General features: G+C 39.8%; 1 protein-coding gene and 1 pseudogene across 3 annotated transcripts in view; both read right to left on the bottom strand.

The window, feature by feature from the left end:
- Positions 1–23,865, bottom strand: part of Spag1 (sperm associated antigen 1) — a 59,355-nt gene that overhangs the window by 27,444 nt on the left and 8,046 nt on the right. For 2 of the 3 annotated variants that reach the window (XM_090339143.1, XM_090339144.1), the window contains exons 4-10: positions 23,233–23,358; positions 17,520–17,584; positions 15,682–15,791; positions 14,283–14,388; positions 9,896–10,026; positions 8,598–8,704; positions 3,308–3,467 (exon numbers count right to left, since the gene is read on the bottom strand). In XM_090339143.1, the coding sequence (XP_090195269.1) occupies positions 3,308–3,467; positions 8,598–8,704; positions 9,896–10,026; positions 14,283–14,388; positions 15,682–15,791; positions 17,520–17,584; positions 23,233–23,358 (805 nt within the window). Of the gene's footprint in view, positions 1–3,307; positions 3,468–8,597; positions 8,705–9,895; positions 10,027–14,282; positions 14,389–15,681; positions 15,792–17,519; positions 17,585–19,852; positions 19,910–23,232; positions 23,359–23,865 lie in introns of those variants that run through there. The other variant, XM_090339145.1, reaches the window with a different exon arrangement.
- On the bottom strand, positions 5,943–6,327 carry LOC150059071 (large ribosomal subunit protein eL33 pseudogene; annotated as a pseudogene).

The raw sequence follows: 23,865 nt of genomic DNA, 5'->3' as shown, positions 1-23,865 counted from the left end.
CATACCACTGTAAGTGTTTACAACGTTTGCTCTTTTGTATCAAAAAAGAAACAACTCAAATGTCCATCAAGTGATGAATTATTTAAAAACTGGGGTTAGCCATACAATGGAATGCTTCTACATAAAAAAGAATGGCGTACTGATACATGCTGTACTATGGATGAATCTGGAGAACATTCTGCTGAGTGACAAAGATACAAAAAGGCACATTTTGCATGATTCCACTATCTGTGCAAGTATATGAAAACATAGCTTCTAAGTACACCTTCATCCAGAGTACAATTATTTTTCTTGAATAGTATCAATTTTACACAATCTTTTTCAGAAAACAACTGAAGGAAATACTTCTGCTTTCTGAAAAATAATATTGAGGCTAGTATTGACAGACAAATATGGAAATGAATAAATGAATGCTAGGAAGGAAAAAAAGAAGGAAGGAAAAGAGGGAGAAACAGGAAAGAAGAAAAAGGAGGTAAGTTAAGAAGACTGATGTCTATTATCTCACACTGACATAGATGCAAAAATCTTTTTTTTTAAAAAAAGGATAATTGAAGCAATCTTGTTCAAGAAATCAAAAATTCAAAAATCCAATTCAAAAATTCGGAAACCAACATAATGTATTAATAGAGTAGCTAAGAAAACCCACATGATCACATCAAAATGGTATAGAAAAGGATTTGAAAAAATCCAATAGCAATTCAAGACAAAAACTCTTAACCAGGCAGAGAGCACAGTGGCTCACACCTGTAATCCTAGCTACTCAGGAGGCTGAGATCTGAGGATCAAGGTTCAAAACCAGCCCAGGCAAAAAAAGACCTGAGACTTACCTCCAATCAACCTTTAGAAAGGGAAGTGGGGCTTAGCTTAAGGTTAGGGTGGTAGCCTTGAGCTGAAGAGCTCAGGGACAATGCTCAGTCCCAGAGTTCAAGCCCCATGACCAACAAAACAAAACAAAACAAACAAAAACTCTCAACCAATGCCCAGTGTTGGTGGCTCATGCCTGTTATCCTAGCTATTTTGCAGGGTGAGATCTGAGAAGCATGGTTCAAAGCCAACCCAGGCAGGAAAGTTTGTGAGACTTTCATATCCAATTAACCAGCAAAAAGCCAAAAGAGAAGGACAGCTCAAGTGGTAGAATAATAGCCTTTAGCAAAAAAGCTCATAGTCAGTGCCCAGGCCCTGAGTTCAAGCCCCAAGTCTATCACACAGAACACTCAACCATATAGAAATTAAATGCTACTTCCTAAATTAAAAAAAAATCTACCAAAAGCCAATGATGTCAAAGGTATGGAGGAAGACTCAAATGTTAGCCTTCCAAGACTAAGAACAGCCATATCTCTCTTCCCACACCCTCCATCATATGGTATAGTCAAGAAGTCCATCAAGAAGATCAAAACTGATGCATCAAAGGGAAATGAAACAAGAGCCATCCTCACTGGCAGATAATATAAGTAATGGTATATAAATTAAATTACAAATAATTTATACAAGGGACCTTGAAAGCATAGGGAATTGGCAACATATAAGGAAATCATGGTTCTAACAGCTAACAACAATCAATTTCATCTTTAAAAAAGAAACTTGAAAGATAGCCTCATTTTAAAATGTCAAAGCTGTGGTAACACTGGTGGCTCACGCCTAAAATCCTGGCTACTCAAGAAGCTGAGATCTGGAGATTGTGGTTTAAAGACAGCCTGAGCAGGAGAAGTCCATGAGAGTCTTATCTCCAATAAAAGGCCAGGAGTGGAGCTGTGGCTCAAGTGGCAGAGCACTAGCACTGAGCAAAAGAAGCTCAGGGACAACACCCAGAGCTTGAGTTAAATCCCCAGGACTAGCAAAAAATAATTGAGAGGTTTGCCTAGTAATTTTCCAATAATGTATTCAATTTAGAAATATAAACAGAGCTATCACTAGGCCCCTAGTTGAGCTGAATGAAACAAATTTGTTTGTAACCAACTGGATATACAAAATCACTTGAGAGATTTAAAGAATTAACTTGCAAACAATTAATTTGCAAATAATTGCAAATAATTAGGATGTGGCCAGGAGGGATCACTAATACACTGTTGGTGGGAGTGCAAACTCGTTCAACCACTATGGAAAGCAGTATGGCAGTTCCTCAAAAGACTAAACATAGAGCTCCCCTATGACCCAGCAATTCCACTACTTGGCATTTACCCAATCATCCAGAAACAAGGACATACTAAATTCACCAGCACAACCATGTTCATTGCAGCACTATTTACCATAGCAAAGATATGGAACCAACCCAGATGTCCTTCGGTTGATGAGTGGATCAACAAGATGTGGTATTTATACACAATGGAATTCTATGCTGCTGTCAGAAAGAATGACATTGCCCCATTTGTTAGGAAATGGAAAGACTTAGAAAAAATCATATTAAGTGAAGTAAGCCAGACTCAAAGGAACATAGGCTCAATGGTTTCCCTCCTTTGTCATAATCAGTAGAAACCTTGGGCTCTCCTAGCAGAGATTTGCAATAGAGCAAAACCTAGATACATAAGGCCATACAGTACGACGCTAAATGAAAGGACCTCTAGGATATAGAAACAAAAACCATATAATGAATGATTGTTGTCCTTAATGTACTATGTTATCTCTCATCTCTTTTGCTGTCCCTTGGTTATTTTATATTGTTACAGTATCTCACTTTGTTATCTGATATATTGGATATATTTGTATTTGGTTATTTGAAATTGGATAGGGAAGAGGGGGAAAACAAGATGAGGGGTGGGCGTGGGGGGGGATAGAAATGGGGACCAAGACATGATGAAGAGTACCAATGTATGTGAATTAATGCACCTTCTATCTGGCGAATATAATGTAACCCTTCTATTAATTACAATTAAAATATATGAAAAAATAAAATAAAGACAAAATAAAAAAACAGAAAAAAAATAATTGTTGCCACACAGAAACAACCATTTATATGAACATGTGATACTCTGGAATTCAACTCAGCAGTAGAAAAAGGGTCTAGACTAAGGGGAAAAATAAGAGTTGAGAGACTGTACTGAGAAAAAGATGAACTACACATATCTGTACATTTACAAGGTAAAACTAGAAAAAGGTTAGTAGACTAACAATTTTACTACAAGCAAAAACAGGCAAGGTGGTAACTCCCTGTAAGCGAAGCACTTGAGAGGATGAGGAAAGATGCTCATAAATTTAGAGCCAGTCTAGCCTACATAGGGAGTTCCAGACCAGCCTGTGTTATAGAAAGAAGGAAGAAGGGAGGGAGGGAAATCTAAGCTAGCACGTTGTATGAATAGAAAGCGTGTCTTACTCTGATCTCCACTGCCATCTTCATGTGTTTCTCCTCTCTCCTTTCCAGCTTCATCTTCTGAATTTTCTACTTCTTCAATAGCCATCCTTTTCCCCTTGGTTCGTGTTTTTGGTGCAGGTTCAGGATTTTTCAGCTCTCTTTCAACCTCAGACAAAGTTTTCTGCAATATAATCACCAAACAAATGAACATGGCTTCCTTTCATAAAAAGTGACTGTTCTTACAGACAAGAATATGCAGATGTTTTTCTATTTTCTTTTTCTCCCAAACAAATGCATTATTTGAGTATAATTATACAAGTCTACTTAAGAAAAAGAAAAGCCTTTGGCTAACAAGTACAAAAAGGAAAGGTAAAAAAACTTCTCAAAATCCTGTCATTCAGATAACATTACCAACATTTTGGTGATCTTCCCATAGGTTTTGTACATATAAACATAGTCATACTACATATTGCTTTTGAAGAATCGTTGAAGTTCTGAAATACTTCATGCCAACTAGAACGAATATCTAGGTGAGCACAGGTGGTTCACACCGGTAATCCTAGCTTCTTAGGAGGCAGAGGTCTGAGGATAAAGGCTTGAAGCCAGCACAAGCAAGAATGTTCAGTGAAATCTTATCTCCAATAAACTACTCAGGAAAAGATGGGAGCAGCATTGTGGCTCAGCGCCTTGAGCACAAAGAGGCTCAGGGACAACACTCAAGGCCTGAGTTCAAGCCCCAGGGCTGTCAAAAAAATGTAAGGGAAAAATAGAATATCTATATCAAACCATCCCTCCATCTTTAAAGCTTTCCTGAAGGATAAATGACAGAAAGTACACAACTTCAAATGCACAAGTTGATAAGGTAATGAAGCACAGCTGGGCTGGGAGTGTTGCTTAGTGGTAGAGTGCTTGCCTAAGCATGCAGGAAGCCCTAGATATAATTCCTCAGTACCACATAAACGAAACAAGCCAGAAATAGTGCTATGGCTCAAGTGGTGGAGCACTAGTCTTGAGCACAAGAGGCTCAGGGACAGAACCCAGGCCTTGAATTCAAGTCCCAAGACCAGCAAAATATGAAAAAACAAAAATAAAAATAAAAACCTATATTTATCAGCCCCAAAAGTTTCTTCCTGGCTCATTACAACACTACTCCCCTTTACCTCACCCCTGCAATCCCTGCTCTTTTGTGACAGGCTAATTTGCATTCTAGATCTTCATATAGACAGAAGCATTCTGCATGTTCCCATTTCTGCCTGGCTGCTTGCACTCAGCATAATCACTTAGGACCATCTATGCTGTTCTGTGCCTCAATAGTGCATTCCACTGCAATGTGGGAGATGTCTGTAGTGCGGATATAGCCTTCCCTGGCTGATAGACATTTTAGACTGTTCCATTTTATTACAAGTACAGTTGCTCAGAGAATTTAAGAATGGGTCTTGGGCCAGGAGTGCTTGCCTAGTGTGAACAAAAACCAAGGTTCAATTCTTTAGTACCACATACATAGAAAAGCTGGAAGTGGTGCTGTGGCTCAAGTGATAGAGCACTAGCCTTGAGAAAATCCAAGGACAGTGCTCAGGCCCTGAGTTCAAGCCCCAGGACAGGCATTAAAAAAATAAAAAGAATAGGTCTTTGTAAGGATATATGATCTCATTTCTCTTGTGTAAATACCTAAAAGTGGAATGGAATGGAATGACTGGAGCATATGATCAGTATTTTTTATAGTTAATTTTTTTTCCAGTCCTGGGTCTTGAACTCAGAGCCTGAGCACTGTCCTTGGACTTTCTCAAGGCTAGAGCTCTACTACTTGAGCCACAGCACCATTTCTGGCTTTTTTCTATGTATGTGGTACCAAGGAATCGAACCTGGGTCTTCGTGCATGCTAAGCAAGCACTCTACCACTAGGCTAAACTCCTGGTCCTATAGTTAACTTTTTATGAAACCACCAAACTATTTTCTACAAGTGGTCACTACTTTACATTCCTAGGAATATCCTTTCTTCCACATCATCATCACCAATTGGTTCAGTCAGTCCTTTCATCTCACTGTGCTTTTAAATGTCTATTTCCCTAATGATTAATGACATTTGAACATCTTTTCATGTGCTTATTTTCCATCTTTATGTCTCTTCTGATGAACTATCAGATCAAATATTTTTCTTGGGGCTGAACTGAGAGCTTAATGATAGAGCGATTGCCTAGCATGCACAAGGCTTCGGTCTGATCCTCAGCACTGCAAAATTATACACATGCAAATATATGTATATATGAAAATAAACATATTTGCTGATTTTCTATTAAGCTTTTTGTTTTCTTAGTAAATTTTGAGGGTTCTTGATTCAAGTCTTCTGTTGAGTTGCAAACATTTTCTTCCAGTCTATGGCTTATCTTCCCAATCTTCTAATAGCATCCTTTAAGGAAGCAGCCCTTTTTGGGGCCATGAGTTTGGCCTACTGGTAGAGTGCTTGCCTAGCATGCACAAAGACCCAGGTTCAATTCCTCAGTACCATATACATAAAAAAGCCAGAAGTGGTGCTGTGGCTCAAGTGGCAGAGCACTAGCTTTGAGGAAAGTCCAAGGACAGTGCTCAAGCCTGAGTTCGCTTCTCAGGACTGGCAAAAAAAAAAAAAAGAGCACAGATTTACTTTATTTAATTTTCATTAAATTTTGGAGGGGCACAGCATCACACGGATTCTGTGTCCAGTGGCCTTAGCAGGAAGGTTGCTGTGGAATTTGGCATGAACCCCACCTCAGTTTCCATGGGCACAAGTTACCTTTCCCTAGATAACTCTGGTTTTGTTAGGTTCGCCACCAGGAGTCACTGCTTTGTTTTTTGCTTTGTAGACATAAGCACATCTCTTGCCCAAGTAAAAATCGGTCTTATCTCTAGCATAAACACCTGGATTTTAAGGAGAGCCATATGTTCCTTTTGGTTCTGAAGACCTCACTTATAGCCAGCAAAAATGGCCTTGCACCACAGCCTTCCGGACATGTTGCCTTTTAGAAGTCCTGTTCCCAGCAGGCCTCCACAGTCTCCAAGATGGCGGAGAGAGGCTTAACTTCTTTTATAGACTATATTTTCCATGTGATATGAAGAATATATTCATTAAATAAAAGTCTTCAAGGTTTTTTTGTTTGGGGTTTTTTGTTTTGTTTTTTTGGTTGGTTGGTCATGGGGTTTTGAACTCTGGGCCTGGCACCGTCCCTGTGTTCTGCAGCTCAAGGCTAATTCTGGTGGTTACTTGGAGATAAGAGTCTCATGGTCTTTTGTGCCCAGGCTGGCTTTGAACCATAATCCACAGGTCTCAGCTTCCTGAGTAGCTAGGATTATAGGTGTGAGCCACCAAGCCCGGCCTCATCAAGGTTTTTAACTGTTGTTATAAAGGTGAGGTACAGAGGGGTTACAGTTATGTCAGGTAATGAGGACATTTCTTCCCTCACTCTCTCTCCTTCCACAAATTGTGTAGTTCATTTTCAACATAGTATCTAGTGAATACCACTAGTGCATTTGTTCCTCCATTATCCCTTCATTTCTGTACCCCTTGCCCTCCCAAAGACACATAAACAAACAATGGAAAAAGAAAATAAAGCCAGGCACAGGTGGCTCATGCCTGTAATCCTAGCTACTCAGGAGGCTGAGATCTGAGGATCAAGGTTCAAAGCCAGGCCAGACATGAAAGTCTCTGAGACTCTTATCTCCAATTAACCACCAGAAAACCAGAAGGGGCACCATGGTTCAAGTGGTAGAATGCTAGCCTTGAGCTGAAGAGCTCAGGGACAGCGCCTAGGCCTGAGTTCAAGCCCCATGACTAGAAAACAAAATAAAACAAAAACAGCAATGAAGAGAAATTTTCTCTCTCTCTCTCTCTCTTTTTCTGGTCCTGTTGCTTAAAGTCAGAGTTTTCGTGCTCAAGGCTAGTGTTTCTACTACTTGAACCACAGCTCTACTTCCAGCTTTTTTGGTTTTAACTGGATATTAGAGTCTCATACCCAGATTACTGTGTTTTCTTCTAGAACTTTTAAGTTTTACATTAAGATATATTATCCATTTTGAGTTAATCTTTACATGTGGTTAAGATAAAAATGCATTTGGAGAATGCTTAAAAGTTAATATTTGAACATAAAATTGTGCTGGGTTGTACAAAGTGGCTTTCCCTGTTTCAGTATTTTGTCTTATAATACTGTTACATTGACAATGTTTATAAGCACCATACAAAGACATAAAGAGGAAGTGTGATAGCCCAATAGGTTCGTGTGTGTGCAAACACATGGCCTTGGTGCTGTCATTTAGCTTATCCTCTCAAATGGTGGCACTCCACCTCTTAGCAATACCTTAATTTCCAGTTTTTTGCTCCTTAATTGGAGATAAGAGTCTCATTGACTTTCCTGCTGTGGTTGGATTTGAACCTTGATCCTCATATCTCAGCCATCTGAATAGCGAGGACTACAGACATCAGCAACATGTGGCCAGCTTTGTGATCTTCCTATTAATAAATGCTACGCTGTGTCACTGTGGATGGCAAGTGTGACCACTGCACTCAGACATCGGTGGCATAAGAATCTTGAAAATTTATGCCCAAGTTGCCTCAAATGACCTCACAATAGCTTGGATTACAAGCTTCAGTCACTATGCTTGACCTTACCTCTGCTCTTTAGGCCTTAATATAGAGATCCTTACTTCCTATCTGAGTCAATCTACTTAGTCAAGTAGGATGGGCTATCAGTGATGCTATACTTACCATGCCAGCAGCCAGCCGAACCTCTTTTATGGCCATGAAGCTCACCACAAATACCTAGAAACTTCTATGCCACTCTACATAATAAATTGATATTTGTTCGGAGAAAAGCAATGCTAGCAGCACTTTTAGTGACACAAACTTAATTATCTGGTTTTCAGTGTTAAGTTTCTATTTGGCATATTTTTTTTCTTAAAAGTTGCTTTCTTGGGGCCAGGAGTTTGGCCTAGTGGTAGAGTGCTTGCCTAGCATGCAAGAAGACCTGGGTTCGATTCCTCGGTACCACATACAAAGAAAAAAAGCCAGAAATGGTGCTGTGGCTCAAGTGGTAGAAGACTGGCCTTGAGAAAGCCTAAGGACAGTGCTCAGGCCCTGAGAACAAGCCCAGTACTAGCCAAAAAAAAAAAAAGTGCTTTCTTTCACATCCTTTCACATCAGGATATTCACATTTTTGGTGCATCTGGGATATATCTGCTTTGCAAAGAAAGCTATAACTAGTCCCTGAGTCGTCAAGAAAGTAACCATTGTAACATAAACTCAACAAGAGTACTAAGAGACAAATCCATTTTCTGCACTTACTTTGGCCAGTTCGTTATCAGGCTCCACATTCAGTACTTTAGTCAAATCTTCTAGAGCTTCCTGGAACTTGTTTTGATGCTTGTATGTAGTGGCACGACGCAGAAGAGCTGAAAATTTTTATCAAAATAAAAATTGTATGTTGGACAGTTGCCCTGATGGTTAGAAAAAACAAACGGTATGGGAGATCAGGATGCAAAGCTTAATAATCCCCTTTCATTTGTCCATCCCAGAGAAAATGAGCCTGCAATAACCAAACAAGAGAAGTGGGCAGCAGGCAGCTGCCTCCAACCAGGCCTTTGCATCCAGGCATACCAGCTCCACGGAGGGCTGAGGGTCAACATAGCTCACCACCTTACGAACAGGTGTATCTGCCCCACAACACATCATCACTGCTTCTAGAAACTTAGAACATCTGTATGAAAATTAATAAATGACTGGCCAGCATCTCATTTAGATTATGGTACATCCATGAAATCTATTTAGCCAACATTCAAAGATTGAGAGAGGGAGGGAGAGGGGGAGGGAGGGAGAGAGAGAGCGAGAGAGCGAGAGAGCGAGAGAGAGAGAGAGAGAGAGAGAGAGAGAGAGAGAGAGAGAGAGAGAGAGAGAGAGAGAGAGAATCACAAAGTCAGCTAAATTAAAAAATGGAGCATGTGTGTCAGATTCTTTTGTAGTCTCAGTGTATAACTTAGAATTAATACTGACAATGAATCTCTTTTTCAATCCCATCCTTTATCCATCCTGCAAGGAGAGGACTTTGTGTGATACAACTGGTATTTTGGAAAACTATCAGGCTTCTTATTTGTGAAAGGTGGGAAGTTGAGACCTGAAACACCTGACCTGCTTTTTGAATATAACAGTAAATGTAACTTTGGGTTGGAGTTGCAGCCCTCTAGGAATGCTGTGGAGATCTCAAGGGCAAGCCATTCTGTGATCCATTACTCCAACTTGAGGCACTGCCTGCACTTTCTCATTACCACTGCTGGTCAGATTCCCAAGGGAACATGGGTCCATGCAGATGTGCTTGTGATAGCACAATTGTAATGTTTTTATAATTTGGAATGATTTGAGAGTTACAGAAAAGTTGCAAAGATAGTACGGAAAGTTCCTGGGTTCCTTCATTCACTTCATCTAAGGCTGGATTATGAACTAGCTTGGTACAATCAGGGGCTTCAATTCCAAATAGATGATAGAGCACATGTAGAAATTGGGGTTTAGCTTCACGTGAAGGAATTTAGGGTCTACAGATGGCCTAATGGGTCCTGCTGTAAATTTAAAAGCACTTGGTGAGCATTTACCCTTGATGTTTCCAGGTTCCAACTCCAAGACCTTTTCACAGTCCTGGAAAGCACTATTCCAGTTCTGTAGTTTGATTTCCGCTTGAGCTCGATTGTTATAGGCAGCCACAGTAGGAAGGGCCGAGAGGCTCCTAAAAAGAAATACTTAATTGGCAACTGCAGGCCTAAACAAGAATGTGGAGAAATTAACCTTAAGTTTCTAACTAAAAACAATCATACTCTAATGCTGAACCATGTCCCTCAAAAACCTATGCTAACTGGGTACAGTAGTATATGTTTACAATACCAGCACTTGGCAGGATGTGGCAGAAAGATCACGAGTGCCATATCAGTCTGGGCTACAAAGTAAGAACCTGTTTCAAAGAACAAACAAAAAAGTATACATTGAAGTCCTAACCCCATATCTTAGAAAATGAATATGGTTGGAGATAGGAATTTTAAAGATATAGTTAAAATAAGTTAAAATAAGGTTAAATTAGTTAAAATACATAGTTAAATATATATTTTAAAATAAGGTCACTGATGTGAGCACTAATCTGGTACAATTAGCACCCTTATAAAAAGAGGAAATTGAAGCTCAGCACTGGTGACACACACCTGTAATCCTAGCTACTCAGGAGGCTGAGATCTGAGGATCACAATTTGAAGCCGCTCTGGACAGTCCCTGGGAGACTCTTATCTCTAAAACCAGAAGGAGAACTGTGGCTTTAAGTGGTAGAATACTAGGCTTGAACAATAGAGCTCAAGGACAGTGCCCAGTTCAAGCCTGAGTTCAAGTCCCACAACCAAAAATAAACAAAAAAAAGCAAAAAAAATTGGGATTCCAGCACACAGAGAGAAAAGATGGCCACTTGCCAACCAAGTAGAGAGGACCCAAAAGAAACCATTCCTGCCTGCACCAGGATCTTGGACTTACAGCCTCCAAAAATGTGAAAGGTTAAGTTTTTCCTGTTAAGCTACTCAGTTTGTAATATGTTATAATAACAGCCTGAGCAAAATAATATATCATGTATCACCCAAAGTAATAACACATCAATCTACATATAAAATTTGCATTTAGACAGATGCTTCATTAGTCAGTAATAAAGTTAATTCAGATTTTTGAGGTGATATAAAAATGTAGATACATGTAAATCTCCCAACAAAATGAAACAGGTTAGTTCACAATAAATAGCAAACATTTATTGACTCCTTAGGATCAATTTCCTAATACACACAAAAACCAGAGTGATCCATCACAATTAATAGCCTTTCTTCAGCTGTCAGTGTGCTAACTGAAACAAATTAGTCTGCAATGCAAAAATAGATTTGATTCTAAGGAAATAATCCAAAAGTAATTTAATTGAAAAAAATTGAAGGGAACAGAAGAAAGTAGTAAGATGAAGAACATCAACAGAAAGAACCAATTTTGGCACGTGAAGGAGATAAATGCAAAATAATTAATGAAAAGAAGAACCTAAACATCAACCTGAGCTGATTAAAAACCTGATTTGGAATTCTGTGAAATAATAAATGTCCAGATAAAAGAAATATAAGGGGCCAAGAGTTTGGCCTAAGCCAGGATTTTGGCCTAGCGGTAGAGTGCTTGCCTAGCATGCGTGAAGACCTGGGTTTGATTCCTCAGTACCACATAAATAGAAAAAGCTAGAAGTGGTACTGTGGCTCAAGTGGTAGAGCTCTAGCCTTGAAAAAGCCCAGGGACAGCACTCAGGCCCTGAGCTCAAGCCCCCATACTGGCAAAAAAAAAAGAAGAAATATTAGGGTATATCGGTACACTGAATTTATGAAACCAACAGAAGATGGAAACAGTAAAGTGGTCAACAGGGTCAGTTTATGAGATCATGAAAGATAAATGTGGAAGAACTACACAGCTGGATAGCAAGACATGCAAAACACATACAGGTAAACAACAGGAACACGTGATCCTAAGCATTCCTGCCACTAGGTGCCACTGGCCAGCCACACAGCTGGCCTCCTCACCGAGGAGGAATAATTGCTCTTCTTATGACACAGATGAGAAAACAAGTGCTCTTGTGGTGTCCTCAGCTAGTAAATGACAGAGCTGAGTCACAGCCAGACAGTCTGCTATATCATCCCCCTCTGAGTACACTATCCTAATTAGTTCCCATGGCACCACTCATCTGCACCATGACAGCTCAATGCACTAAGGAAATAAGCACAGGAGGTAAGGAGTCTGCTGGTATCACAAGGTGGCAGCCCTTGATCGGCATACCACATCATACCACACACACAACATATAACACATATCTTTCCCCTGAACACAGGAGGCTGCCCTGACTGAATGATGCATCCGATACTTTTACCTGTGTTCAGTTAAACTGTAAAAACCAACCAACTTTCTTTTTAAATTTTCTTCTTTGGTAGTACGGGGGCTTGAACTCAGGGCCTCCTATTTTCTTAGCTGGTACTCTACTGCTAAGCTTTACTGGTACTTTCAGCCTTGTTTTTCACTGGTTATTTGCAGGGTAGAGTCTCACTTTCCACCCAGGCTCACACCTGAGCTATGATCTGCTTATTTGAGGCTCTCTTAGTAAGTTCACAGCACACAACATCACATCAGCATTGCTGCATAGGGGAATCTCATGGACTTTTCTGCCCAGGTTGTCCTGGATCTGTCATCTTCCCTATCTCAATTTGGGATAACAGGTATAAATCACTAGTCCCATTATGAGTTGAAATGAAGGTCTTAAAAACTTTTCTGCCCAGGCTATGGGTGAATCTTTTTTTTTTTTTTTGCCAGTCCTGGGAACTGAACTCTGGGCCTGAGCACTATCCTTGGGCTTTCTCAAGGGTAGTGCTCTATCTGAGCCACAGCATCACTTCCTGCTTTTCTATGTATGTGGTACCAAGGAATTGAACCCAGGTCTTCATGCATGGTAGGCAAGCACTCTACCACTAGGCCAAACTCCTGGCCATATGGGTGAATCTTGATCCCCTCATTCCCAGCCCCCCAAGTGGTTATGATTACAGGCATGAGCCACAAGTTCTTAGCTATAGACAACTTACAGACACAACACTAGAAAAGAAAAATCTTCCTTACAAATGTAGAAGGAAGAGATTACTGAGTTTAATTCTAAGATGGCACTAGTGAGTCTATAAGGTCAGATTTCTATTTTCACAGGCTGCAAAAACTTCAAAAGTTCCTATTAACATTTATTGAACATTTGCTATGAACCAGGCCTTTTCCTGGATATTGAATACATAGCTATGCAAAAACAAAGCAAAACAAGCACCTATGCAAGTAGACAATGCTGACATGTCAGTTCTTATGGAATTATAGAAACTGTGCTTTGAGAAATGCTATAGAGGATTGATAAGGCTGGGTAAGAAAGAGCCTGTAAACCATAGTGGGGAGGTGTCAAAACAGGAAGACTTCTACAAAGAAGAAAGGATAAGTTCTAAAGGATGAGTTAGAATTAAATAGAGGCTGGAAGTGGTGAAAAGGTGCTGGGGAGAGGAGAGATGTCTACTTATCAAAATGAATTAGGGCCAGCAATCTCACTGCAGAACTCAAGTTCCTTTTTTTGTTTGTTTGTTTTGCCAGTTTTGGACTTGAGCTCAGGGCCTGAGCTCTGTCCGTGGACTTTCTCAAGGCTAGAGCTCTACCACTTGAGCCTCAGTACCACTTCCAGTTTTTTGCTATGTATGTGGTACCGAGGAGTTGAACCCGGGACTTCGTGCATGCTAGGCAAGCACTCAACTCCAGGACCCAGAACTCAAGTTCTTAATCCTTATGCTATGTGAGTTTTGTCAAGTTCCTTTCAGATGATTTCAGTTTTTTTCTGTAAAATGCAAGTTTAGACTCTGTCAAATACAAGTAGAGTAGGAACTTAGAAGTCTGAGAAGAGTAGTTTTTTGTTTGTTTTAAATCGAGGCAATGTTAGGGATATAGCCTAACAAGAGAAGACCTGGGTTCCATCGCTTACATTAACAGAAAAAGACAAATAAAATGGAAAGAAATGAAACATAAATAAAAATTTAAAACCAGAAGTGGAACCAGGTACTGGTGGCTCATGCCTGTAATCCTAGCTACTCACAAGGCTGAGATCTGAGTTCAAAGTCAGCCCGGGAAGAAAACTTCAAATGAGAGTCTTGTCTCCAATTAACCACCAAAAAGGCCAAGAGTGGATATTACGATTCAAATGGTAGAGTGCCAGCCTTGAGTGAACAAGCCAAACAATAGCATGAGGACGTGAGTTGAAACACTAGTACTGACACCCCAAAAAAAGCACCAATGAGTTTATGATAAATCACAAGCACACCTTGGTAGGTCTGATAGACTATTGAACTTATTTATATGATTCTAGCAACAAGTCCATTATTGCTTTATTTAAATAAAAAGTTTGAACAACAGAAGCTTACTCACCTAGTATAATACATCACCGCCTCTTCATAATCTTTGGAGTTGAAAGCCTCATTTCCTTTTTCTCTTTCTCGAGTAGCTAGGGCCTCCCTTTCCTTCTCAGTTAGACCTAAAAATAAATGTCTGATTTATAGGAAAACATACCTAGATAGCTAGATACATATGAAAGGTTTGTATCCAAGAAAACTGTTTTTTCTGTTTTTTTTCTCAGTTTCTAAAAATCAAAACACAGGGTTTTTCACACCAGGCAGTCATGTACCCCTGAGGCCCATTCCCTCATACACTTCTGTATATTGAAAATTAAGTAGAAAAGAAACTAAACCAAATAAATCAAAGGTTTTAGCCCGGGAGCATAGCCTAGTAGTAGAGTGCTTGCCTAGCATGCACAAAGACCCAGGGTGGATTCTTTGGTACCACATACATAGAAAAAAACTGGAAGTAGTGCTGTGGCTCAAACAGTAGAGCACTATCCTTGAGAAAGACTAAGGATAGTGCTCAGGCCCTGAGTTCAAGCCCCAGGACTGGCAAAAAAGAAAAAGAAAAGAAAGATTTCCTAAACTCAGGGTCTTTTATTTTCTTTATCATTCACAACCTTTAAGAGTTCATTTTTTTTTTTTTTTTGCCAGTTGTGGGGTTTGAATTCAGGACCTGAGCACCGTCCTTAAACTTTTTCTCAAGGCTAGAGCTCTATCACTTGAACCATAGTACCATTTCCAGCTTTTTTCTGTGTATGTGGTACCGAGGATTTGAACCCGGGTCTTCGTGCATGTTAGGCAAGCACTCTACCACTAAGCCAAACTCCCGGCCCCAAGAATTCAATTTTTGATTGGTTTTACTGCCATCTTGTTGTTGTGAGGCAAAAATAAAATGAGGAATTTGTAGGAAATTTGGAAAAAAGAAATTACAGCAAGAATAACAGGTTTATATTCTGAGTCTCACATACTTGGTTATTGCAACTATTGTTCATATAGAATTAAATAGTTAAAGACAAATGTAGTTGGGTGATGGTGGCTCATGCCTGAAATTCTAGCTACTCAGGGAACTGAGATCTAACGATTATTATTCAAAGTCAATCCAGGCAGGAATGTCTGTGAGATTCTTATCTCCCATAAGGCACAAAAAGCTGGAAGTGGAGAAGTGCTCAAGTAGTAGAGCACTAGGCTTGAGCACAAAAATTCAAGAACAGTGCATAGGCCTGAGTTTAATTTCCAGGACTAGTACCAGAAAAAAAAAATATATATATATATATAAATGAATTTGTTAGAAGTGAACTTTGGGAAAAAAATCTACAAACTTATAATGGAAATCTCACATTTGCTAATGTTTCCTAGGTTGGAAAGTTTTAGTATACTTATAAGTTTTAAAGGCTATTAACTATGATATTCTTATTTTCCCCTCTCACCTGATGTATCTATTCTTGTCTCAAGTTTAGACAAATGAGCCTTGTTGTCCACTGTAGTCTTTTCTTTGGAATCCTCGTCAATTTTTGAGCATTCCTTTTCCACATCAAATCTTAAGTGGAAGAAAAACAAAATCGAAAATACATTTAGTGCAAGCAAAGAAATACAATTTGCTACTCTTACATTTGTATTACAGGTTGTACATCTTACTCTTCTGTGTGTGTGTGTGTGTGTGTGTGTGTGTGTGTGTGACACAGTACTGGGATTGGATTCAGGGCTTCACACGTTAACTCAGCTTTCCTAGCTAGAGCTCTATTACTTTGATTCATACTTCCACCCTGACATTTCCTTGGTTAATTGGAGATATAGCATCATGGAGTTTTTTTGGGGGGTCTGGGCCAGCTTTAAGCCAAGATCCTCTGAGTCTCAAGTTTCCTAAGTAACTAGTATTATAAACATGGCTAGATTTGGTTATTTTTTTTAGATAGGGTCTCATATTTTTGGCCTAGATCATTCTCAGACCATGTATTTCTAACCTATAACTCTTGCCTAGCTATAATTACAGTGATTAGAGACATGTACCATGCCTGGATTGTTCTTTAAAGTTTTTTTTTTTTTAAACTCAAGCTGGCTCAGACTACTATTCTGCTATTTCTTCCTGCCAAGTATCTGAGATTACAGGCCTAAGCCATTGTACCAGACCACAGGTCCAGTGTCACTTAATCTAAATTCTTTTTTTTTGTGTGTGCCAGTTGTGGGGTTTGAACTCAGGGATTGAGTACTGTACTTGTGCACTTTCTGATCAAGGATAGTGTTCTGCCACTTGAGCTACAGCACCACTTCCAGCATTTTTTGTGTATGTGATACCAAAGAATCAAACCCAGGGCTTTGTACATGCTAGGCAAGCACTCTACCACTAGGCCACGTTCCCAGCCCCCAATCCAAAATTCTTAATTCAGGAGTGTTTGGGATTTCAGATTTTTGGAATATTTGCATATACCTTAGGAATGGAGCCCAAGTTAAAACACATAATTTATTTATGTTTAATATGCACCTTATACACAACTGATACAATACAACCTAAACACAATTTAATACAATAGTTTAAATAATCATGTGCATGAAATAAAGTTTGATAGTATGAAATCTGATGGTGATGAAATTATGAAACCATTTCAGAACTTTGAGCATTTCAGATTTCTGATTTTCAGAAAGTTACAGATATTCAGCCTTTATTGTACCTTTGAATATATTCTCAATACATGCCTCATAAGTGTGTTTTCTATGTCATTTGCATTCTTTCTTAAGAAAACATGTAATTAACTGAGGATTTAAATATTACTGAGTTTTAACTGGCTCCAAACCATGTCATTAAAATTGTGACTAATTTCTCTTGATTTAAAATGTTTGAAGTTTTTACTTTGGACAAATATAATACTAGCTATTTTTATAAAATATAAATGTGGTCATTTTTATAATATTCTGTTTTACAAAAAAAAGCTAGTGCTATTCTTTTCTTTTCTTTCTTTCTTTTTTTTTTTGCTGGTCATCGAGCTTGAACTCACAACCTGAGTACTGTGTTTAGGCTTTCCCAAGGCTAGAGCTCTACGACTTGAGCCACAGCACCACTTCCAGATTTTTCTATATACGTGGTACCAAGCAGGCAAGTACTCTACCACTAAGCCAAACTCCCAGCCCACTTTTTGTATTTTACTAAAAGCAATTTTGTCCTTATTTTCATATGTTCAGGTTCATAATATTTACACTAAAAGTTATCATAGTATTTAATGGTGCAGAAATTTTCAATGACAAAGTTGGTATAAAGAAATATAAAACATACTTATCCCATTCTGAATAATCCCTTGGAACTTTCTTTTTAGCTGGTCTACTTTTAGAATGTTTTCCCTGAAAGAATAAAATCATATCTTGTGAGATATATTTAATCTTATATTAGAAGGTTTTTATTGTAAATGCAATGTAAACTATTAGATTAAAATATAAAATGCTGGGGAGGGATGGGGGAGGGAAATGGGGACAAAAACATGAGAAGGGGTATCAATGTTTGTGAAGTAATGCACCTTCTTTCTGGTGAATATAATATAACTCTTCTATTAATTACAATAAAAATTTAAAAATTTAAAAATAAAAGGAAAGAAACTTTAAAAAAAAGATATAAAATGCCAATTGTTCAGAAAATAGATGCCTTTCAGGTTATAACAACTTTCAGAACTATAAAATAATATCCAGCAGGTAAAAGGACAGGAGACCGTCTATAGGCTTATAAATTTTATCTAAAATTTGGAAACTCATAGAGTGATTATTCATGATTTTTTTTTGTTTTTTGTTTTTTGTTTTTTTGCCAGTCCTGGGATTGAGCTCAGGGCCTGAGCACTGTCCTTGGACTTTCTCAAGGCTAGAGCTCTACCACTTGAGCTTCAGCACCATGTCTGGCTTTTTTCTATGTATGTGGTACCAAGGAATCGAACCCGGGTCTTCGTGCATGCTAGGCAAGCACTCTACCACTAGGCCAAACTCCCGACCTATTCATGATTTTTTAAATGAGAATAGTAAATTAATTTAGCCTGTGTGTGTGTGTGTGTGTGTGTGTGTGTGTGTGTGTGTGTGTGTGTGTGTGTGTATGTGTGTGTGTGAGTATTAGGGCTTGAACTCTGGGCCTGGGTACTGTCACTAAGCTTTTTCACTCAAGAATGGTACTCTGCTACCTGAGCCACAGCTCCCACTTCTGGCTTTTTGGAAGCTAATTCGTGAGAAGAGTCTCTTGGATTTTCTTGCTGGGGCTGGAACAACAATCCTCAACTCTCAGCCTCTGTGTGAACCACCAGCTCCTAGCTTGCTGATTAACTGGAGATGAAGTCTCAAAGACATTTCTACCAGGGCTGGTTAGGATTACAGGTGTCAGCCACTGGCACCAGCTTCAAGTTTGCTTTTTTTTTTTTTAAGCTCCAGGCATTAGATAAGCAAGACTAACTACTCTGCTGAATTAGTCATGGCTGTTTTGTTTGCAATGACAGATATCCATCTTGGACTAATTCCATTTAAAAAGAAATCACCAGCAGATAAACAAGCAGAGGCACTGCCTGCTCTAAACAGACCCTTGAGGTGGTAAACTGCCAAACTCCCTCTTTCCCCTGCTCTCTGCTCTTTTCCTGCAGGCTGCATCTTCCTTTATTGCTACTTGCTTTCTCTTATGGGAAGAGACATGGCCCTGGAAGCCTGCATTATAACCTCACTGACCTCCACATCAGAGTGGAAAAGACAGTGATTTTTCTCTTCACCTCCAGTTAGAGAAATCCCAGGGAAGGTATCTGAATGATTAGCTTGGGTCACATGTCTATTTCTGACCAAGTACAAGTTTGGTGTAAAGTGGTCCATTCTAGGTCCCACAGCTCCTGATGGTGAAGGGGTAGAGGAACAGGTTCTATCCCAGAAGGGAATCTGAAAAATGCACAAAGAAGTCATTATTGTGGGCTGGGAGTTTGGCCTAGTGGTAGAGTGCTTGCCTAGCATGCATGAAGACCCGGAGTCGATTCCTTGGTACCACATACACAGAATAAAAGCAGGAAGTGGTGCTGTGGCTCAAGTAGTAGAGCCTTGAGAAAGCCCAAGGACAGTGCTTACCCTGAGGTCAAGGCCCAGAACTGGCAAAAAAAAAAATCAGAAAAATAAAATAAAAAAGAAGTCATTATTGCTCATAAATAATCTCCCAGAGCAAGTAGTACCTTGTCATGCTAGACATGCACTAAGGAATACTACCTAAAAATTGCCCATCTATACAGTCTAATGAAAGGGAATGGAGCAGAATTTAGGATAAAATGAAGTAGGCACTGATTGTTTTTAAATCATTGAAATGTCTTTACTGCCATTCAAGTTTGCTAACAGAAGACTCAGCAATACCAGTGTTATGGTTTGAATCTCCTGGTTTACACATTTTGTTTGTTTGGTTTTGGTGCAGTCCTGAGGCTTGAACCCAAGATCTGGGTACTGTCAAGGCTTGTTTTGAAAGTTTGGTCCCCAACTGGTGGCCCTATTTTAGAAGGTTTTGGAAACTTTAGGAGGTGGGACCTCCCTAAAGGAAGTAGGTGGGGGGGAGGGAAGGTCCCTTCCTGTCTTTCTCTGCCATGAAGTGAACGTCCTCTGCCATGTGATGCTCACGTTAGTGATGTGCTGCCTCATGCCACTGGCCATGAACTGTGAGCCAAGATCAGTCATTTCTTCTTTCCATTGTTTATGTCAGGCATTCTGTAATAGTGATGTAACTAACTCAACTAACTGCTAGAAGGTACACAGGAGTCCTATGCACTCCTTACAGTTTCCTAGGTAGCCTTCCATGCCTGCACTCTATTTCATGCTTAGGAAGACAATGTTCTCAATGGTATGGGTTGAGTTGTGTCTTCTAAAAAGATAGAGGGGATTCTTAATACCTGATATCCATGAATGAGACCCCATTTGTAAATAGAATCTGTGTAGATGTAAGTGAGGTAAGATAGGGTCATTAGAATGGGCCTTTGTCTAGTATGGCTGACATTATTATAAATAGGACAGAAGAGCCTGGCACTTGGGAAGACATGGATAGAGGCTTGAGTTAAGACTGACACAAGCTAAGGGATGCTTGGCACTTCCAGAAATGGAAGAACAAGAAGGGATCCTCCACTCAGGTTCCAAAGGGATCATCACCCTGCCAACCCCTTGAAATCACTATATGTGGCCTCCAGCTCAGGAAAAAAAGCCTCTCTCTCTCTCTCTCTCTCTCTCTCTCTCTCTCTCTCTCTCCCTCCCTCCCTCCCTTCCCCCCTCCCTCCCTCCCTCCTTCCCTCCCTCCCCGCCCTCTGTCTCTCTCATCTGTCATGGTGCTTGAACTCTGGGCCTGGGCGCTGTCTCTGAGCTGATATTCAGCTCAAAGCTACTGTTCTACCCCTTGAGCCATAGCACCATTTCCGGTTTTCTGGTGGCTAATTGGAGATAAGATTCTCACAGACTTTGAACTGTGATCCTCAGATCTCAGCCTCCTGAGTAGCTAGGATTACAGGCCTTAGCCACCGGGGCCTAGCTCTTTCTTTTTAATCCTACCAGTTTGTGTTTCCTTTGTTATAGTAGCCCCAGTAAACTATACATGTGGTACAACATAGTTTTAAAAGGTACTAATAAAATATCGAGAATATTTAAATGTGGCATTCCAATGTCTAATCATGACAAAGAATATTCTCTCTGAGGGAGTAAAAGAAGAATATGAATTGGTTTGGTTTTGGCAATTATCTTAGACTGCATGTGTATATAGCCATCATGTCCATATAAGTTAAATATGTAATTTGTGTTTGCCAATTTAACTAATAAAGAAATATTGTAATAAAATTAATTAAAATTTTTAAAAATTTTCAATCTCAAGATATGGACTAGGTACACAGAATACACTGATCAATACACATAAACCAATGTGCTTTCCTTGAAACAACAAATCATTCTCTTAGTCAGCATGGTACATTCGGCATACATCCTACCGTGTCACACAAAACCCTAAAAAGGTATATCCTTGGGGGTTCAAGATTTAACAGAGTCAAGATGTTATTATTTCTGGTCCTAGAACTTGAAATCAGGGCCTGGACATTGACTCTGTGCTTTTGTGATTAAGGCTAGTGTTCTAACACTTGAGCTACGCTCCACCTCCAGCTTTTTTGGTGGTTAAACTGGGCTGGCTTCAGACACTGATTCTCAGGATATAAGTCTCCAGAGAAGTTAGGATTACAGACATGAGCCAAACAGCACCTGTCTATAGGTATATAAGAACAAGACATTCTTGACCTTGAAAACTGGGATATGAACTCTTTCCATATATATACCACAGTGCCCTGATTATTGTCCTAATCCACAGCAGATTATCAGTGTGGAATACACTCTTTCATCTTTGGTATTAGAGCATTCTGATACTTCTGAAAAGTATTGGTCATTTGCATATCTTCCCCAATATTCATATAGTTAAAATGTCCTATCCTTACTAGCCCCTTAGGAACTCTTCAGAAGTTTTTCAAGTATGCTAACGAGAATGACAGGAGGCCATTCATTTCAAATGACCTTGTGTACTAGGCCCCAACAGACCAAACCAAAATGGAGCCACTCGTTCAAAGATACCCATCACCAGATAGAAAACTAAGTTATCTGACTTCTGATGAAATTTGGAGAGGGAGAAAACAGCCCTATCTCCAAACAGACCAGCTTTAACTCATATGAGGACAGAAATCTGGTAGTGTCCACCTGCTTTTTTTAGAGTCTCTGTTCTCACTTAAAACATCTACTATGCTGGGCATGAATGGGCCATGCCTATAATCCTATCTACTCAGAAGGCTGAGAGCTGATGATCATGGGTAGAAGCCAGCCTGGACAGGAAAGCCTGTGAGACACTTATCTCCACTAATAACTACCTCTAAAAAGCTGGAAATAGAGCTGTGGCTCAAGTGGTAGAACACTAGCCTTGAATAGAGCCCAGGCCCCAAGACATTGCCTCATGTGCACACACACACACACACACACACACCCCTAATGACATGCCAATGACGCTGTTGTGCCAGTGGATGATCTTTCTTGGAGTAGCATTCATTGTTATAATTTTTAAGGCATAGACTTACCCATAGCAATCAATTAAAAAATATGAATGAATTGAATACAGCACACTTAGGCAGGAAGCAAGGTCCTATCTCAAAGACAACCAGCACAGGGCTGGGAGTTTGGCCTAGGGGTAGAGTGCTTGCCTAGCATGCACAAAGATCTGGGCTCAATTCCTTGCTAACATATACGGAAAAACTGAAAGTGGAGCTGTGGCTCAAGTGGTAGAGCTCTAGCCTTGAGAAAGGACGATGCTCAGGCCCTGAGCTTAGCCCCAGGATTAGCACACACACACACACACACACACACACACACACACACACACACACACACACACACACAAAAGCACAGATTGGGGCTGGAGGAATGACTCAGCAGTATCAAACAGCCTAGCAAACGAGGTTCTGAGTTCAAATCCCAGTTCAAAATAAAAACGGGGAAATCTAGAAAGATAGACAGATCGGAAAGTGGGAAAGGAAATTAAAAAAAAAAAACAAAGCCTGCACTAAACAGAAGAATGACACTTATAAGGGCTTAGAAGTATCTGTTTACCATTTTTAATCTGAAGGTACTGAAATTGAGACATATCTCCTGTATCTCAACCAGATAAAGTAATTGTTTCCTAAAAGTCTCATCCACACTGACAGGAACCTTACGTATTCATCAAAGCTGGTCAGAATAGAAGAGATTGGATGGCAAAAGGAAAAAGGGGGGAAATACTGACACCCAGCCTTCAAAGGCCAGTGCTACTTCATTTCCATCTCAAGGAGATAAGCCACAGCTAGTTGGAAACATCTCGATCTCTTAGAGTCTTTGGTCTTTGATACTTCTGAACAGTATTGGTCATTTGCATTGGTCACACTGATTACTGTGATTAGACTGAGATATCCCCTTAAAGTCTTCCCTAACCAGCCCCAAACCACATCACAAAGGCCTACCTTGCTGACATGAACACAGCTGTTTGAGCCACGAATTGGCGGCAAATGATCTTCTAAATTTGGATGCATTCCTCTGTGGTGAGAATGCATTGTATTTTCTTCACTTTTGATGTCCAACATCCAACTCTGAGAAGAATGGAGAAAAAGAAGGTAAATACATAGTTTGAAATAATTAACCAGACACATGAAATTTCTATAAATCGGGCCAGGAGTTTGGCCTAGTGGTAGAGTGCTTGCCTAGTATGCACAATGACCCAGGTTCAATTCCTCGGTACCACATACATAGAAAAAGCCAGAAATGGTGCTGTGGCTCAAGTGGCAGAATGCTAGCCTTGAGGAAAGAGCCCAAGGACAGTGCTCAGACCCTGAGTTCAAGCTTCAGGACTGGCAAAAAAAAGAAATTTCTATAAATCATAGTTTGCTACAGATGATTTTTTTTTCCTTTTAGTCAGTTGTGGGGCTTGAACTCTGGGCCTGGGTACTATCCCTGACCTCTTCAGCTTCAAGGCTATCATTCTACCACTTGAGCCACAGTGTCACTTTTGGTTTTCTGGTGGTTAATTGGAGATAAGAGTCTTACAGACTTTTCATGCCCAGGTTGGCTTTGAACCGAGATCCTCAGATCACAGCCCC

This window comes from Megascapheus bottae, chromosome 9, assembly GCF_031878675.1.
Source record: "Megascapheus bottae isolate mThoBot1 chromosome 9, mThoBot2.hap1, whole genome shotgun sequence".
NCBI classification, from domain to species: Eukaryota; Metazoa; Chordata; class Mammalia; order Rodentia; family Geomyidae; genus Megascapheus; species Megascapheus bottae.
This window is presented reverse-complemented; position numbering and strand designations above follow the sequence as displayed.